Here is a 19,631-nt window from a genome sequence, read left to right as displayed (position 1 = left end):
GCCTTAAAAGTATTGCACACCAAATTTGGAAGCTTTAACCCTTAAAATAACGGAACCGGAGCCGTTTTTATATTTAACCCCTTTACAGTCCCTGGTATCTGCTTTGCTGAGACCCAACCAAGCCCAAAGGGGAATACGATACCAAATGACGCCTTCAGAAAGTCTTTTCTATGTATCAGAGCTCCTCACACATGCATCTGCATGTCATGCTTCTCAAAAACAAGTGCGCAATACAGGCGCGAAAATGAGACTCTGCCTATGATTAGGGAAAGCCCATAGAGAATAAGGTGTCCAATACAGTGCCTGCCGGTTATTTTACAAAATTCCCAAGATTAAAATAATTCCTCAAGGCTATGGAGAATAAAATATGTTTATATATGAATCGATTTAGCCCAGAAAATGTCTACAGTCTTAAAAAGCCCTTGTGAAGCCCTTATTTACTGTCTTGTAATAAAAATGGCTTACCGGATCCCATAGGGAAATGACAGCTTCCAGCATTACATTGTCTTGTTAGAATGTGTCATACCTCAAGCAGCAAAAGTCTGCTCACTGTTCCCCCAACTGAAGTTAATTCCTCTCAACAGTCCTGTGTGGAACAGCCATCGATTTTAGTAACGGTTGCTAAAATCATTTTCCTCTTACAAACAGAAATCTTCATCTCTTTTCTGTTTCAGAGTAAATAGTACATACCAGCACTATTTTAAAATAACAAACTCTTGATTGAATAATAAAAACTACAGTTAAACACTAAAAAACTCTAAGCCATCTCCGTGGAGATGTTGCCTGTACAACGGCAAAGAGAATGACTGGGGAAGGCGGAGCCTAGGAGGGATCATGTGACCAGCTTTGCTGGGCTCTTTGCCATTTCCTGTTGGGGAAGAGAATATCGCACAAGTAAGGATGACGCCGTGGACCGGACACACCTATGTTGGAGAAATTTGAAATATTTTACAGGTTATACAGAGAAGACCAAGTTGTAGCCTTGCAAAACCGTTCCAGAGAAGCTTCATTTTGAAAATCCAAGAAAAAAAAAAAAAAGACAGCCCAAGGTAATGAGCTGTAATTCTCTCAGGAGACTGCTGCTCAGCAGTCTCATAAGCAACACAAATTATACTTCTCAACCAGAGAGAAGAGAAGTAGCAGAGGCTTTCCGACCGTGAAGTTTCTCAGAGAAACAAACAGAAGACTGGCGAAATACTTAGTCGGCTGAAATAAAATTTAAAGCACGCACAACCTCTAAGTTGTGCAACAAACCTTCTTCAGAAAAGAAAAACTACGACAGAGAGAAGGAACAACAATTTCCTGAATAAAATTTCTGTCCGAAACCACTTTAGGAAGGAACCCAACTTAACACAAAGAACTGCCTCATTGGCATGAAAGATAAGATAAGGCAAATCACACTGCAAGCTGAGAGTTTCAACACTCTCCGAGCAGAAGAGATAACAATAAGCAACAAAAACCTTCCAAGATAACTTAAAATCTAAAACGGAGCTTGCTGCAAAACTTTAAGAACTAAGTTAAGGCTCCCAGGAGGAGAAACAGAATTAAACACAGGTCTAATACTGACCAAGGCCTGACAAAAGGATTGCATATCCGGCACGTCTGCCAGACGCTTATGCAACATAAAAAGAAAATGCAGGAATCTGAACCTTCATAGAACTGACTGACAAAACTCTCCAGACCTTCCTGTAGAAAGGACAAAATTCTAAGAATCCTGACCCTACTCCAAGAGTAGCCCTTGGATTCACACAAATAAAGATATTTACGCCACATCTTATGGTAAATCTTTCCCGTAACAGGCTTGCAAGCCTGAATCATGGTCTCAATGACTCACCCAGAAAAAAAAACACGCTTTGACAAAACTAAGTGACCAATCTGCAAACAGTCAGCTTCAGAGAAACTAGATTTGGATAAAGGAAGGAACCCTGAGTCAGAAGGTCCGTCCTCAGAGGCAGTCTCCAAAGTGGGAGAGACAACATTTCGACTAGGTCTGCAAACCAGATCCTGCGAGGCTACACAGGGGCTAATAGAATCACTGATGCTCTCTCCTGTTCGATACAAGCAATAACTCGTGGAAGGAGAGCAAACTGAGAAAATAGGTATCCAAGAAAAAACGCCAGACATCTATCAGGGCGCCCTCAGAAGCCATCTCCAGAACCCCCTATTTGAGGGTTTACCTAGAGAACACCTCCGGATGGAGAGCCCACTCCCCAGGATGAAATATCGGTCTGTTCAGAAGTCCAATAGAAAGTGGATGACAGACATCCCTATGGGTACAGACCTAGGAGAAAGAGCAACCTGTGTAGCAGAATGTGGATCAGAAACATACTATCTGAAAATGTAAATATCCTCTTGCATTTTCCCTGTTGGTAAGGAAAAACAGATAAGGCCGCAGATATCGCGGAGGATATCTGAGCTGGAAAATCTATGGACAAAAACACTCCTTCAGGAGATTGAGAGGAACCGCAGGGCACTGCATGTGACGCCAAAGAAGGCTTGGGGTGTTTAAGGAGAAAGCTGTGGCATTGCCTAAACAGCACCCCCCTGGGAGACATAGGTTCAGAGGCAAACAACCTAACTATACCAATAGCTTACTCTAAACAAGCGGTACAGTAAAACACACATCTTAAACAGTCTAAAATTATGCTAGAGGAGCATAAACTATAAATAGTTCTTATAGGTGGCAGATTCCAACAAGGAAGAATTTGAAAAATGTATGCTAAAAAAACAATTATATAATAATCCCTAACTTAAGGGAGAAAAATATACATATACAGTGCGTCAGCTTTCACTGACAAGCACAAGAACAGAAAAAGAATTAAGAAATTCTCTTGGCAAACTGTCTCTTTAAGAGAAGGAAAACTGTTCTGTTTAACACGTAACATAATGTTCACAACATATCTACAAAAACCTTAAGGTTAAAAAAGTATTTGATTTCTTAAGAGAAACGTCAGCCTACCAAAGTGGTCTATACATGCAGACCCACTAACATATCTTCCCAATCAAGACTAGCTAAACTGGCCCCTTTTGTCAGGAAGGTCTCTCTAAATAGGCTATACCGCTGACTCCCACAAAAGAAAACAGCCCCGATACAGGCAGAAAGAACTCCGCTCCGTTCTCAGCCAGTGAACGAGGCAGAGTTACAGAAACTGCACTCAAAGAGTCTAAAATGGTGGTGCTCCGTTCCTAGGAGAAGAAAGAAGCGGTCCATGAGAGCGACATGTAGAAGCACAGTTGTTTTTACATTGTGCTTCCTCCTGCTGCTTAGATTGAGAAACTCACACCTTGGATGTGTTTATGAACCCTCCATACAAAATCAGTCTGTTTGAGTAAAATTATGATCCGGCTCCCTTTCAACAAGCGGAGGGAGACGCATCATACTTGCCCCATAGGAAAGACGTTGCCAAATAAAAAAGGCGTGCTACTAATAGACGCAGCTAAAAATCTAAGATTAGCGTAGGGGTATGCTCCAAGGAGCTTCTTATTTAAATGATAGTAAATATTTCTGAACCCCCAATAGAAAGTTAATTTCTTCCCTTGAAGAAAATTAACCTAAGTCTCCATCACATGTACAATAAAGTGCCCGCTTACTGCCAGAATTATCCTTCATAAAGGATCCTTGTGCCCCATATTTAAGTGCAGATTTCCTAGATGATTAACCCCATCAGTGCCAGCCTCCTCCCAGAAGACAAAAGGCACTTACCTGCACATATAGCTGTCCGGCAGGAGAACAGCACACCTGGCACGAGAGGATGCCACTCCTCACAGAGACCGGTGAAGCAAAGAAAGAACAGAGTAAACCTAGGCAAGGCCCACCTCACAAGTTCCTTTCTTCCTTAAAACCACCACTGCCCTACTGAAGAGACTAACGTGGAGTACGGCTAGACCCAATCTTGTGAGGAAAGATCAGAGCAAACCTACTCTGGCTTTCAAAATAATAAAATCTTGATTGAAGTGATATAATCCAAATTTCTTCAGACACCAAAAACTGCACCTAAGGCAAAGAGAATGGCTGGGGGTTGTGGGAAGGGAAGTGATACTTAACAGCTTTGCTGTGGTGCTCTTTGCCTCCTCCTGCTAGCCAGAAGTGATATTTCCAACAGTAATTGATGATTCCGTGGACTGACTGTGTCTTAAGAAAAAAAAATGTCTATGTTTTTAGGGGATATTAAACAACGCTCCTTTGGTAAAAACAAATATGTTAAATTAAACATAAAAGAAACAGATTGTGTATAAAAAAAAATAAAAATCAGCAAATAACTTACTTGTTTTCTAGCATAGTGAGCATTCTCAGTGTAGCCCTGCCATCAGTGTAATATGGGAGCTGACATCTTTGAAACTTAGGTTACATTTTGACTGATCTGGGCATAAGCAAATCTGATTCCCTCTTATCTAGTCTATTGACTTTATAGTAAACCAGCTCATGACATTTCAGAAGTTTTATGACATCAGGCTAGATAAAGACTTCCTGCAGAGGCCCCTCCTCCTTATAAGGCTGTGACAGGAAGTAATGGACATTGGACAAATGTAGTGTAAAAAAATAAAATAAAGGTAAAATCCATTTAAAATGATGAATAATACATATTGCAATGATTTCTATTAAATATAGACACTGCTTATTGCTTTTTTATTACAGCAATGAAATAGACTGTTTATTATCTCTTTAAGGCAAAAAAGTGTGAAAATATTATATAATTTTCTCTCCCTTTAAAGGAACAGTCTACTCAAAAAATGTCTCCCCTTTAATTTGTTCCCAATGATCCACTTTACCTGCTGGAGTGTATTAAATTGTTTACAAGTATTTCCAATAACCTTATATTGGCATTTGAAATAGTTTATTTAGCCTGTGGTTTCCCCACCCATCCTGAAAGTTTTTGGCCACGAGGCCAAGCTGTGTTAACACAGCCATTAGAAGAAATTACACTACCAGTGTAGTATAGAAGAGATAAGGTAATAAAATGTTAATTTTCCATTGTTCTCTCCAAGTATTGGTGATTGGTTTATGGACAGATATAAGATAAAGAAGCAGGTATATTTACACAATGTGATAAAGTAATGAATTCTGATTATACCTACAAGCTCAACCCATTTTATTAGGTTGTGGCTTCAAAACATAAAATAAGCTATTTCATATACACAAATTAACCTTAAACAAGCAAATCTCATACATTGTATACTCTGCAGCTGGTAAAAAAGTAATTGGAAGCACATTAAGGAAAAACACAATTTTAAAGTATACTGTCCCTTTAATAAGCAATTTTTTCTACTACGCATTCTCTTTTATTATACAAATTGCTTTGGTCATCCTGGGATGGAATAGACTTCTAGTAACTGTTTGGAACTGGGTAAGAACAGGGACTTCCAGAAAAAAAAAATTTCATTACAAATATATAGCATTGTGGGAAGCAATTTATTTTTAATATGAGTGCTCCCAGCTGACATACGAGTAGCGAATGCAGATGTGCATGGTGCATAGATCTCTATAGTGTGGAACATGTGTTTATTAAAAAACAGCTACTTTGCAATGAATATAAAACTGTTGCTATCTATCTCTACATTTCATAGCAGAACTATCCCTAAGCGGTAAGCAATGTGACAAAAAGCGGAAAAAGATTTATGTAAATATGTTTACCTTAAAACCAATACGCAGGCAGCTACCAGGGAGTACGCCAAAAGAGTTCCTATGGACATTAAGTCTACCAAATCTTTTAAGTCGAACAGGAATGCCATTAGGGCTAGAAAAGAAGAGACAAAATCATAATTGTAGGATGGGCAAACGAACATCTAGTGTTACAGACACAGAAGCTGCCTTTCTCAATATCCTGTAACATCGGTGTTGTGTGACAATGTGTACTTGTTCAAGTGACAACAGTGCTAGCTTAATCTATTTATTCCTCTTGAAAAACTGGTCCAGATGTAAAATATGATGAACGTGATCTATCCCCTCATTAATTTGCATTGATAAAATTATCAGCTGCATCAAGCTTTAAATGGAACATTACAGCACCCATCTTGTTTTTTTAACCCCCCCCCCCCCACAGACACAACCTCCTGGCTTCTTTCCATTTGTAAAAACTTTTTTTAATGCCTTCAAATTAATCCAAATTCTCAAGTAGCCATACTGTTCATCTCCAGGACTTAAAGGGATATGAAACCCAATTTTTTTCTTTCATGATTCAGATAGAGCAGGCAATTTTAAGCAGCTTTCTAATTTACTTCTTTTATCATTTTTTCTATGTTCTCTTGGTATCTTATTTGAAATCAGGTAAGTAAGCTTAGGAGCTGGCTCATTTTTGGTTCAGCGTCTGGGTAGTGCTCGCTGATTGAGATTACTAGCTAAATGTAGCCACCAATCAGCAATTGCTACCCAGGGTTCTGAATAAAAAAATGGTCTGGCTCCTAAGCATACACTCCTGCTTTTTCAAATAAAGATACCAAGAGAACGAAGAAAAATTGATAATAGAAGTAAATTTGAAAGTTGCTTAAATTTGCATGTTGTATCTGAATCATTAAAGAAAAAAAAAAAATTGGGTTTCATATGCCTTTGAAAAAATAAATAAATTAGTAATAATATATATCTCTATAAAACACATGACTCTCTCAACTCCACTGGTCCAGGGCTATGCAAATTAACTACTCTTGTACTTGCTCCTATTGCAGCCAATTAGACCTTTCAGACAAAGTACTGAAATCAATAGACACATCAGGTAAAGAGACATGAAACCTAAAATGTTTCCAAATTACTTTAAATTATCAAGCTAACTTCTTTATCATTGTATTCTTTGATGAAGATAATACTTAGGTAGCATGCAGTGTTTGACAAATTAAAGGGCCACTAAACCCAAAATCTTTCTTTCATGATTCAGATAGAGAATAAAAATTTAAACAACATTACAATTTACTTCCATTATTTATTTTGCTTCATTTTTTAAATATCCTTAGTTGAAGAAAAAGCAATGCACATGGTGAGCCAATCAGAAGAGAAAAACCCTGATGAACAAAAATTTTCTTCAGGAGACCGTCTAATTTTTTATCCATAGGATCTTTGAAAGCACAACTGTCTTCGATAGGTATAGTTGTACGCTTAGACAGAGTAGAAATAGCTCCCTCCACCTTAGGGACTGTCTGCCACGAGTCCCGCATGGTGTCAGATATGGGAAACATTTTCTTAAAAACAGGAGGGGGAGAGAACAAAATACCTGGTCTATCCCACTCCTTAGTAATAATATTCACAATCCTCTTAGGAACTGGAAAAACATCAGTGTAAACAGGAACCTCTAAGTATTTATCCATTTTACACAATTTCTCTGGAACCACTATAGGGTCACAATCACCTAGAGTCGCTAATACCTCCCTGAGCAATAAGCGGAGGGTGTTCAAACTTAAATTTAAAGGCCGTCATATCAGAATCTGTCTGAGGAAGCGTCTTTCCTGAATCAGAAATTTCTCCCTCAGATAACAAATCCCTCACCCCTACTTCAGAGCATTGTGAGGGCATATCAGATACGGCTACTAAAGCGTCAGATGGCTCAGCATTTTTCCTAAACCCAGAGCTGTCCCGCTTTCCTTGTAAACCAGGCAGTTTAGATAAAACATCTGTGAGGGTTGTATTCATAACTGTGGCCATGTCTTGTAAAGTAAAAGAATTTGACGCACTAGAGGTACTTGGCGTCACTTGTGCGGGCGTTACTGGTTGTGACACTTGGGGAGAGCTAGATGGCGAACCCTCATTTACTTTTGACTGAGAATCATCTATTGCTCTATTTTTAAGTACTAATATATGTTCTTTATAGTTTATAGACATATCAGTACAAATGGGACACATTCTAAGAGGGGGTTCCACAATGGCTTCCAAACATATTAAACAAGGATTTTCCTTGGTGTCAGACATGTTAAACAGGCTAGTAATGTAACAAGCAAGCTTGGAAAACACTGTAATCAAAGTAAAAAACACTTAGAAATAAAATGGTACTGTGCCTTTAAGAGAAAAAAAGCTGCACCAGTTCTGCAAAACAGTGTAAAAAAAGCAGTAAACGTAACAAAATTTTTACAGTAGCATTATAAAGGCTTTGTAACTTTGCACAGCTATGCAAATAAACAATTAACCCTTAAATGGCAAAAACGGATTGAAAAAACGTTAACCCCAGTAAAAAAAAAAAAAAAAAGACTCTAAGCACCATGCCACAGCTCAGCTCTGCTGTGGCTCCTACCTGCCCTTCAGATTGATTTGTGGGGGAAAATATTTCTTTAACAACCCTCAAACACAGCAAAAACGACAGGAGAAGCAGTGATATGTCTCAGGGGAAAGGAAACTGCGCAACTGAGGCGCAAAAATAGGCCCCTCCCACCTCACTCGATGTTTTGAGGCCTACCAGAGAAACACCAGAGTGTCTCTTAATTAAACAAAACCAAGCCACAATGACCCCTTTAGTCCCTTCAAAAAACGTTATAAATGCATCAAAAAATAAAACGTTTTTTCCTAACAGTGTCACCAGTAACTAATGAGCCCTTGCAAGCAAGCTGAAATTCCTGTTAAAGTATCTGAATACAGCTTACCCTTCCCTCATGGGGATATTGTCAGCCTTTTCTAGATTTAACACAGTCTGTCTAGAAAAATATAGACTGAACATACCTCATATGCAGCTTAGTCTGCAAACCGTTCTCCCAACTGAAGTTGTCCTATACTCTTCAGGCCTTGTGAGAACAGCAGTGGATCTTAGTTACAAAGTGCTAAGATCATCATCCCTCTTGCAGAAATCTTCATCCCTTTTCTGCCAGAGAGTAAATAGTACACACCGATACCATTTAAAATAATAAACTCTTGCTTGAGAAGTAAAAAACTACATTTTAGTCACCACATAGCTCTTTGCCCGTCCTAGCAGTTAAGCAGGCAGAGAGAATGACTGGGGGGTGGAGCTAAGGGGGGAGCTATATAGACAGCTCTGCTGTGGGTGCTCTCTCTGCCACTTCCTGTAGGGAAGGAGAATATCCCACAAGTAAGGATGAATCCGTGGACTCTATACATCTTACAAGAGAAAGAAGTAAAGTGGAAAGCTGTTTTTAAAATTGCAGGATCTGAGTCATAAAAGTGTAATTTTTTTACCTTACTGTCCCTTTAACATCAGCAGGGTAGAGCATAACACAAATGGTAGAACTTAAACATGGAATTTGTTGGAAATTACATACCGAGTTAAATAAACTTAAAAAGGTAAATGAAACCCAAAAATGTTCTATCATGATTCAGATAGAGTACAATTTTAACCCCTTAATGACAACTGACGTACCAGGTACGTCATGCATTAACAAGCAGTTAATGACAATGGACGTACCTGGTACGTCAGTTGTCTAACAGAGTGCTGGAAGTGATCACAATCGCTTCCAGCAGCTCTGAGGGTATTGCAGTGATGCCTCAATATGGAGGCATCCTGCAATACCCCTTTACAAGCCTCCGATGCAGAGAGAGCCACTTTGTGGCCCTCTCTGCACCGGTAGTGATGGTGCCGTTTTCCGGGTGGGAGGGAGCGTGCGCGCGCGTGCACGAGACGCGCGCGCGTGCACGTGAACATAGTGTGCGTGTACGGTGCGTGTGCACGAGGCGCACGTGCATGTGCACGTGCACGCGCACATAAGCCACACTGACACCAATGAGGGCAAAAAGCCAGGAAAAGGTAAAAAAAATTTTTTTCAAATATAAATGGATCTGGGAGGGGGAGGAGGGTGGGGTTATTGTGGGGGTATTGTGGAGGGGCTGCTACACTACAGAAAGAGTTAATTTAAAAATAAAATAAAAATACTTTGTTTTTTGGGGCCAAAGTGGGTACTGGCAGACAGCTGCCAGTACCCAAGATGGCGGTAATTAGGTAGGGGAGAGGGTTAGAGAGCTGGAGGGGGGATCAGGGAGGTTGGGGCTAAGGCAGGGGTCCATCCCAGCTAAAATATTTTATTATTTTTATTAAAAAAAAAAAAAAACCCCTCTTATTTAGTACTGGCAGACTTTCTGCCAGTACTTAAGATGGCGGGGACAATTGTGGGGTGGGGGAGGGAAGAGAGCTGTTTGGGAGGGATCAGGGGGTGGGATGTGTAAGGTGGGAGGCTGATCTCTAAAATTAACCCTGCAAGCTCCCTAAAAGCTACCTAATTTAACCCCTTCACTGCTGGGCATAATTCACGTGTGGTGCGCAGCAGCATTTAGCGGCCTTCTAATTACCAAAAAGCAACGCCAAAGCCATATAAGTCTGCTATTTCTGAACAAAGGGGATCCCAGAGAAGCTTTTACAACAATTTCTGCCATAATAGCACAAGCTGTTTGTAAATTATTTCAGTGAGAAACCTAAAATTGTAAAAAATGTAAAGTTTTTTTTTTATTTGCTCGCATTTGGCGGTGAAATGGTGGCATAAAATATACCAAAATGGGCCTAGATCAATACTTGGGGTTGTCTACTACACTACACTAAAGCTAAAATTAACCCTACAAGCTCTCTACAAGCTCCCTAATTAACCCCTTCACTCCTGGGCATAAAACACGTGTGGTGCGCAGCGGCATTTAGCTGCCTTCTAATTACCAAAAAGCAACCCCAAAGCCATATAAGTCTGTTATTTCTGAAAAAGGGGATCCCAGAGAAGCATTTACAACCATTTGTGCCATAATTGCAGAAGCTGTTTGTAAATAATTTCAGTGGGAAACCTAAAGTTTGTGAAACAATTTGTGAAAAAGTGAACTTTTTTTTTTATTTGATCGCATTTGGTAGTGAAATGGTGTCATGAAATATACCAAAATGGGCCTAGATCAATACTTTGGGTTGTCTTCTAAAAAAAAATATATATACATGTCAATGGATATTCAGGGATTCCTGACAGATATCAGGGTTCCAATGTAACTAGCGCTAATTTTGAAAAAAAGTGGTTTGGAAATAGCAAAGTGCTACTTGTATTTATTGCTCCATAAATTGCAAAAAAAAGCAAAGAACGTGTAAACATTGGGTATTTCTAAACTCAGGACAAAATTTAGAAACTATTTAGCATGGGTGTTTTTTGGTGGTTGTAGATATGTAACAGATTTTGGGGGTCAAATTTAGAAAAAGCGTGTTTTTTTCCATTTTCTCCTCATATTTTATCTTTTTTTTTTGTAAATTATAAGATATGATGAAAATAATGGTATCTTTAGAAAGTCCATTTTATGGCGAGAAAAACGGTATATAATATGTGTGGGTACAGTAAACGAGTAAGAGGAAAATTACAGCTAAACACAAACACAGCAGAAATATAAAAATAGCCATTGTCATTAAGGGTAAGAAAATTGAAAAATGGTCCGGTCATTAAGGGGTTAAACAACTTTCCAATTTACTTCTTTTATCTAATTTGCTTCATTCCTCTTTGTTAAAGAAGCTGGAATGCACTATTGTGAACTAGTTAACACATTGTGAGAGCCAATAACATGAGGCATATATGTGCAGCCACCAATCAGCAGCTCCTGAGCCTACCTATGTATCCTTTTCAATAAAGGATAACAAGAGAACAAAAATTAAATAGAAGTAAATTAGACAGTTGTTTAAAATCACATGCTCTATCTGAAACATGAAAGAAAAATGTGGGTTTCACGTCCCTTTAAGAGTATGGTATGACTATGGGCAATCTACTCTTCAATCGGAGGTACAATTATGATTGCAATGCAAAAATACAAGAGAATTATAAATCATGAATCAACGTTATGCTACATCTGCTCAACCTTTCTAAAGAAAATAACAAAAGCTGCACAAGCACTTTCCATTCATTCCAGCCGCTTTTGTGATTTATTCTCTGCATATTAACCTTACCTGCAACAGCTCCAGAAGACAATGTAGCTATCACTGGTGTTTTACTCTTCTCACTGACTTTTGCTAGGAATTTAAACAGCAAACCATCATCTGCCATTGCATATATCACTCGAGGCATAGGGAACATGGAACCCAGAAGACTTAAAAAGGATAAACAACATGTTAGATAATAAATGAAAGTGTTCAAACCATTAAACATATGAGAGGAGGTAATCCAAACGCACACACACTAAATAAAAAAATATCACTTTGGTTTACTAGGTCTGGGTGAGTTTCTGAATATATATATATATAAATTATAAACACACATATGCATACTGTACATACACACACACACACACACAAACACAAACACCCAACATCAGAAACTCACCCAAACCCCAACTGAAAGTGCACAAAATAAGCAGAAAACATACATTAGTAGAATATTAGCAAAAATTGTTAAAGGGAAATTTTAATGCAAACTTTTTTAGAGCATCAAATTTTCGCATTAGTCAGTCTAGAAAACAGTGATTGGTTGGTTTGTGAAAGTTCCACTCCTGACTGGCTGAGCAGCCATGTCCTGATTGTAGATTGCAAACTGGAGTTAACCTTCCAGGGATTAAACCTTGTCAAAGAGTGTCACTTCCGCAAAATTTATATGCTGTAACAAATTAGAGCTATGAGATTTGCTATAAAATGTTATAATGTTCGATAAAAAATACTTATTTTTATGGCACATTTTGTAAACCAGAGGAACAATTTTTCAAACTGCTGTATGCGCATCAATAGTAAGCTATTAGAGAAATCTAAAATATCATTAAACTTTTAGTCAAGGGATATGTAACCACTAAGAATATAATACAAATAGTATTCACTGATTCAATCTTCCTTTAAAAGTCCTATATTAATTTTAAAAGCTAAAAACACTAATTTTGTTATGTGAATTGAGAACAGAATTCAGCTAGAGATAGGTGTAGAATTTTGTAAACATATAAAATGATTTAACATACCTGGTTGAGAGTGCGCAGAGTGATCCAACAGCCACTGCGTACCTAGCTCCACCCCAGCCAACATAATTAAATGCAACAGGTAAGGGACTATTTTTATCTAATAAGTAATAGGGCATCATTAAGGTGAGGGCTGCAGACACTCCAAAGTATGCCACAAAACAGATCAAGAGTGATGCGACAATACCTATGGGGATGGCTTTTTGAGGATTTTTAACTTCTTCACCTAAATTGAAAAGAAAAAAAAAATTCTTAGAGGAAACAAAAATAAAATGCCTTTGAGAAAAAACAAATTAAGATAAGAAAGTTTGATTCCTTATTCGAACAAAGTTAAATGGATATTACACCCAAAACCTGTCCATAATCCATATGAGAAATTAGCATTGAAAGATATTGAAGTTTTCAAAACAAATACAAAAAATAGGGCGTGCCCTCAAACCCCCTGCAGAGTCCCTGGAGTGGATACTTTTTTGAACAAAATTTCTATCCACTACAGGGATTCTTATTAAGGTTTGCTTGCCATATCGTTTGCTGTAATACCGGAGGTGCAGTCTACTGGACGACAGAGGATCCAGCCTGCTTATCAAACACCACCTTGAGGGGGCGTCTCAAATTGTGAGTTTATACATCTTTCCATTTCTCATATATATGGGATAAAACTGTACTTTGCCATGTGGCGTTCCCTGTATTCTGAGATATTGATTTTTTTCCTAAAAATGTAAAGAATAAGCTACTTTAATTTATGAAACAAACTAATAGAGATGTATCCGTTCCTACTAATGCTCATTAGTTGGTGAATATTCATTGTACTTATCCCTAACGAGCATTAGCAGGATACACATATCAATTAAGCTTTTTCATGCAGATCAGGGGTGGCCAACTAAAGAGCTGAGGGCCAACAGCAGCCTTCTGCATTTGTTATTGCAGCTCCTAGGAAAAAGCAGAACACAGAATGTGTGACAGTTATTTTTGGTGCTAGGAAAAGAGCACATCTAAAAAACATAAATTATGCTTACCTGATAATTAAATTTCCTTCTGTATGAGGAGAGTCCACTACATCATTCCTTACTGTTGGGAAATATTAAACCTCAGCCAAAAGGATTAAATACTCCCCATACTTCCCTCATATCCCAGTCATTCTGCCAAAGAAACAAGGAACAGTAGGAGAAATATCAAGGTACAAATGGTGCCGGCAGAGAAAAATGAATTTTGGTCCGCCCATGGGAGTATACAGGCGGGGGCCTTGGACTCTCCTCATACAGAAGGAAATGACATTATCAGGTAATCATAATTCATGTATTCCTTCTTAATATGAGGAGAGTCCACAGCATCATTCTTTACTGTTGGGAAAACTATACCCAAGCTCTAGAAGAGGACACTGAATAACGGGAAAGATAAAAGAGAGGCGGACCCTAATCTGAGGGCACCACAGCCTGCAAAGCCTTTCTTCAGCCGAAGCAAAAACGTCAAACTTGTAAAATTTTGAAAAAGAATGAAAGGAGGACCAGGTAGCCGCCTTAAAAATCTGATCCATAGAGGCCTCGTTCTTAAAGGCCCAAGAGGAAGCCATCGCTCTAGTGGAATGAGCCGTAACCCTCTGACTCTTAAGTATAACACTCCTAAACCAAAAAGATAAGAAAGTCTAAGAAGCCTTCAGATCCTTACGCTTTCCAGAGTAGATAAACAAGGAAGAAGTTTGTCTAAAATCCTTAGTAGCTTGAAGATAAAACGTCAAAGCTCGAACCACATCCAGATTATGAAGTAAACGTTCCTTCGAAGAAGGAGGGTTAGGACATAAGGAAGGAACCACAATCTCCTGATTGATGTTACGATCAGACACAACCTTAGGGGGAAAACCCAAGCTGGTACGTAGGACAGCCTTATCAGTGTGGAACACCAGATAAGGAGGCTCACATTGCAAGTTAGCTATTTAAGAAACTCTACGTGCCGACGCAATAGCCAATAGGAAAAGAACCTTCCATGACACCAATTTGATGTCAACAGAACGCATAGGCTAACACAGAGCCTGTTGCAAAAACAAGATTCAAACTCCAAGATGGAGTGTTGGATCTAAACACAGGTCTGATTCTGATCAGAGCCTTAATGAAGGATTGCACGTCAGGGAGCTCCGCGAGTCTCTTGTGAAGCAAAACAGAAAGTGACGAAATCTGTACCCTCAGGGAACTGGTAGAAAGGCCCTTCTCCAGACCCTACTGGAGAAAGGACAGAATCCTGGCAGCCTTGACCTTATGCCAGGCGAAACCACGCTCTTCAAACCAAAATGAGTAAGCTCTCCACACCTTACGATAGATGCAACGAGTAACAGGCTTACGAGCCTGAATGAGAATGTCAATAACCCTTTCAGAGAAACCTCTCTTGGCTAAGACTAAGCGTTCAATCTCAACGCAGTCAGCCTTGATGAACAAAAAGGACCATGTTCCAGCAGATCTCTGCGACAAGGTAACTTCCACGGAGGAGATGAGGACATGCCCACCAGATCATCGAAACACATCCTTTGCGGCCACGATGGAACAATCAGTATCACTGATGCCTGTTCCTGCTTGATGCGGGCCACTACAAAAGAGAGAAGTGGTAACGGTGGAAAAATGTAAATTCGATTGAACTTCCAAGGCACTGCTAATGCATCTGTTAGCTCTGCCTGAGGATCCCTCGACCACGACCCATATCTGGGTAGCTTGGAATAGAGCCAGGACGCCATGAGATCTCTCTCCGGTGTCCCCCATCTGTTCCAAATCTTCGCAAACACCTCGGGATGGAGAAACCATTCCCCCGGATGAAAGTATTGTCTGCTGAGGAAATCCGCTTCCCAGTTGTCCACACCCGGAATGTGGATTGCTGACAGCGAGCAGTTGTGGTACTCTGCCCATTCCAGAATCCGAGATACTTCCCTCATTGCTAGGGAGCTCCTCGTCCCCCCCTGATGGTTGATGTAAGCCACCGAGGTTATGTTGTCTGATTGGAATCCGATAAACTGGGATGAACCCAGAAGAGGCCAAACCTTCAGAGCATTGAAGATCCCTCTAAGTTCCAAAATGTTGATCGGGAGGAGGGATTCCTCTTGAGTCCACAGGTCCTGTGCCTTCCTAGCACCCCAAACGGCTCCCAATCCTGATAAACTTGCATCCGTAGTCACAATCTCCCAGGATAGTCTCAAGAAGGATGTCCCTTAGGACAGGTGATCTGGACAGAGTCACCAGGAGAGCAATTCTCTCGACCGGTTGTCCAGAGAAATCTGTTGAGACCGATCCAAATAATCACCGTTCAACTGTCTCAGCATGCACAGTTGAAGTGGTCTGAGACGGAATCTGGCAAAAGGAATTATGTCTATGCTGGACACCATGAGACCAATCACCTCCATACATGAGCCACAGAGGGCCTTAAGGAGGTCTGGAGGGCAAGACAAGCGGAAGTTAGCTTGTAACGTCTCTGGTCTGTAAGAAATATCCTCATGGATATGGAGTCTATTATAGTACCCAGGAATTCCACCCTGGTACTGTGGATAAGAGAACTCTTTTCTAAGTTTATCTTCCATCCATGAGAGAGAAGAAGAGATAGAAGTGTTTTCGAATGGTCCTCTGCCAGACAATAGGATGGTGCTTGAACCAGAATATCGTCCAAGTATGGCACTACTGCTATACCTCTGGTTCTGGCCACTGCAAGCAGAGCCTCCAGAACCTTTGTAAAGACTCTTGGGGCAGTAGCTAGACCAAACAGAAGTGCAATAAAAATGGAAGTGCTGGTCCAGGAACGCAAATCTTAGGAACTTGAAGTGTTCCTTGTGTATTGGAACGTAAAGGTAAACATCCTTCAGATCTATTGTGGTCATGAACTGTCCTTCCTGAACTAAGGGAAGGATGGACCTTATTGTCTCCATCTTAAACAAGGGGACAGATAGGAATTTGGCTAAACACTTAATGTCCAGAATTGGGCGGAAAGTTCCCTCCTTCTTTGAGACCACAAAAAGGTTTGAATAGTATCCCAAACCTGGTTCTGCAAGGGGTACCGGGACAATGACTCCCAGGGAGGAGAGATCCCTCACGCACCCCAGAAAGGCTTCTCCCTTTTCCCGCCGAGAAGACAGGTTTGACAAGAGGAATCTGACCCTGGGTGGAGGAGACTTGAAACCTATCCTGTATCCCTGAGTGATGACCTCCAGCAGCCACGTGTCTTGTACATCCCTAATCTAAGCGACCGAAAAGAGTGACAGTCTGGACCATACACGATCCAGAGCGGGATAGGGGGTCACCCCTTCATGCTGACTGACTCAGCAGGCTTCTTACTCTGCTTGGATTTATTTCCAGGACTGAACCGGCTTCCAAGCCCCCTTGGATTGCTCAGGCTTTGCAGAGGGTTGCTGACATTGGGATTTATCCGAAAAGGAACAAAAATTGGGACCTTGTTCCTTAGGTTTATTCTTCTTATACTGCAGTAAAAAGGCACCTTTGCATCAAGTAACAGTGGAGATAATGGAGTCCAGGCCTGGACCAAATAGTATCTTTTCCTTGGGAGGGAAAGATTTCTTGACTTGGAATTCATGTCCGCAGACCAGGACTTCAGCCAGAGTGAACTACGAGCTTGAACAGAAAAACCTGAAGCCTTGGCATTCAGGCGAATAATTTGCATATTTGCATCACAAAGAAAAGAATTAGCCACCCTTAAGGCCCTAATTCTTTCCTGGATCACGTCGAGGGGACCCTCCACCTCGATCAACTCAGATAAGGAGTCGCACCAGTAGGTAGCCGTTCCAGCAACAGTCGCTGCCGGTTGAAACAAATACCCCATATGTTGAAACATCTTTCTTAACAAAGTTTAAATTGTCTTATCCATGGGCTCTTTAAAAGACTAACTATACTCAAGCGGGATAGTAGTGCATTTAACAAGCGTGGAGATAGCGCCATCCACCTTAGGGATGGAACCCCACAGCTCCAATTGAGAGTCCGGGACCGGAAACAATTTTTTAAAAGAAGGGGAAAATAAAGAACCAAGTCTTTCCCATTCATTCTTAATAATGTTCACCATCTTTACGGGAATTGGGAAAGTTTTAGGTACAACCCTGTCCTTGTAGACCTTATCTAATATGGGTATCAAAGGTTCCTCAGGCAATTTGGGCTCTGGGACCTCTAACAGAGCCAAAACTTCCTTCAACAGAAAGCGTATATGCTTAATCCTGAAACTACTGGTTCCTCCGCAGCTGGAGGCCTAGAAGCAGCAGATTCCGACCCAGAAAGAGCACCCTCTGAAGTATCAGAGGCGCCTTCATCATCGGATAATCTTGTTCCAGATAAATCCAATAAGCTAGTAGATAACCCCTGGGAAGAATAGCAATACCTTTCGCTTGTGCTTAGCAAGGCGAGGTAAAGCACATAAGGCCCGCAGACACTGCCATTTGTAACTGCTCAGTAAAGTCTGGGGGTAAAAGGGCCCCTCCAGATGGAGAATTAGGAGTGCTACAGGAAGCTGTATGTGTATGCACTTCACTGGACGGAGACTCCTCAGAGGTGGATGGCTCAGTGGTATCAAACATTAGCTTTCTTTGAAATGATAACTTTATCAAGGCATGTGAAACATAATTGAGCAGGCGGGTATACCGTGGCCTCCTCACAATATAAACAGGTATTAGATTTAGGTAAAGAGGTAGTAACACATCAGAATCCTCCATAGCTTGCGCTTATAAAGTAGACTATAGATAATAAAAAAACAGCACCTTTATACCCCCAATGGCTGGGGAACTCACCACCTCCTATAACACAGGCCAAACAGAGAAACCGCTTCTTCTCCGGTAAACCGCACGGTCAGGAAAGAGGAAATCAGTGTAACCACACCCGGTCACATGGTGCGCAATGCAGGACCGCCCCTGCTATAGGAAAAAAGCGTACCAAGCCTTACAGGCTGCACGGCTTCCAAAAATGAACATATAACCTATGCCATGGAAACACAGCCTCTTAAGTTTGACAGTCTTGTAGCATCGCTCCTGACATGGACTAGAGTGATGGAAGCAGGCAGTGAAACTCGTCAACACTGATTACTTAGGAGCTGTTAATACGAGTCTGGATGGGTTTGCAGAAACTCTCCCTGCATCTCCAGACTCTAACATTTGTCAATGCTCTCACTGAAAGGTTGACAAAACTACTTAAAACTCCAGACCCATTTCGAAGGGTAAATACCCTTCATAAGGAACTACTATGAATCTTCTGACACTTCTCTGCCAACCTACTGTGACGAAAGGCAAAGCATGACTGGGATATGAGGGAAGTGGGGGGAATATTTAAGCCTTTGGCTGGGGTGTCTTTGTCTCCTCCTGGTGGCCAGGTTCAGTATTTCCCAACAGTAAGGAATGATGCTGTGGACTCTCCTCATATTAAGAAGGAAATTAAGTTTAGTAAAAATGTGCTCTTTGTGGTGGCCACAATTAAAAAAGCCCTTGGAGGGGAGAACAGCATGCAGAGGATACATGGAACTTCACTGAAATCTGGCCCTGTGAACTGGACATTTATTAGATATGTATTATTATGTTTAATAGCCATAAATGTGTATACGTCCTGTTACCGTTTCTAAAATATTGATCTTAAGCCCCCGTGTGTTAGGAAGCTGCCCATCATACGTGAAGATGATAGATTTTTGAATAGACCATTGATTAAAATGAGCATAAAGTGAACAGCATATCCTGCACTTCTGAGTAAATGTGCTTGAGCAGAGCAGTAATTCTACTCTTATAAAGATGCTTCCTTCCTTCCTGATCAATGGTCACATGAGTTGACGATAGGGGTTTGAGATCTTTGGATTATTTAACCCACTGGTTGCCAAAGAG

At 40.5% G+C, this 19,631-nt stretch overlaps 1 protein-coding gene across 1 annotated transcript in view; it reads right to left on the bottom strand.

The window, feature by feature from the left end:
* SLC7A1 (solute carrier family 7 member 1) overlaps window positions 1–19,631 on the bottom strand; it is a 189,150-nt gene that overhangs the window by 71,509 nt on the left and 98,010 nt on the right. The window contains exons 6-8 of the mRNA XM_053708477.1: window positions 12,806–13,028; window positions 11,814–11,953; window positions 5,633–5,735 (exon numbers count right to left, since the gene is read on the bottom strand). Of these exons, the coding sequence (XP_053564452.1) occupies window positions 5,633–5,735; window positions 11,814–11,953; window positions 12,806–13,028 (466 nt within the window). The remainder of the gene's footprint in view (window positions 1–5,632; window positions 5,736–11,813; window positions 11,954–12,805; window positions 13,029–19,631) is intronic.

Source organism: Bombina bombina, chromosome 3 (assembly GCF_027579735.1).
Source record: "Bombina bombina isolate aBomBom1 chromosome 3, aBomBom1.pri, whole genome shotgun sequence".
NCBI lineage: Eukaryota > Metazoa > Chordata > Amphibia > Anura > Bombinatoridae > Bombina > Bombina bombina.
Note: the sequence above shows the minus strand (reverse complement) of the source record. Positions and strands in the feature narration are given on the sequence as shown.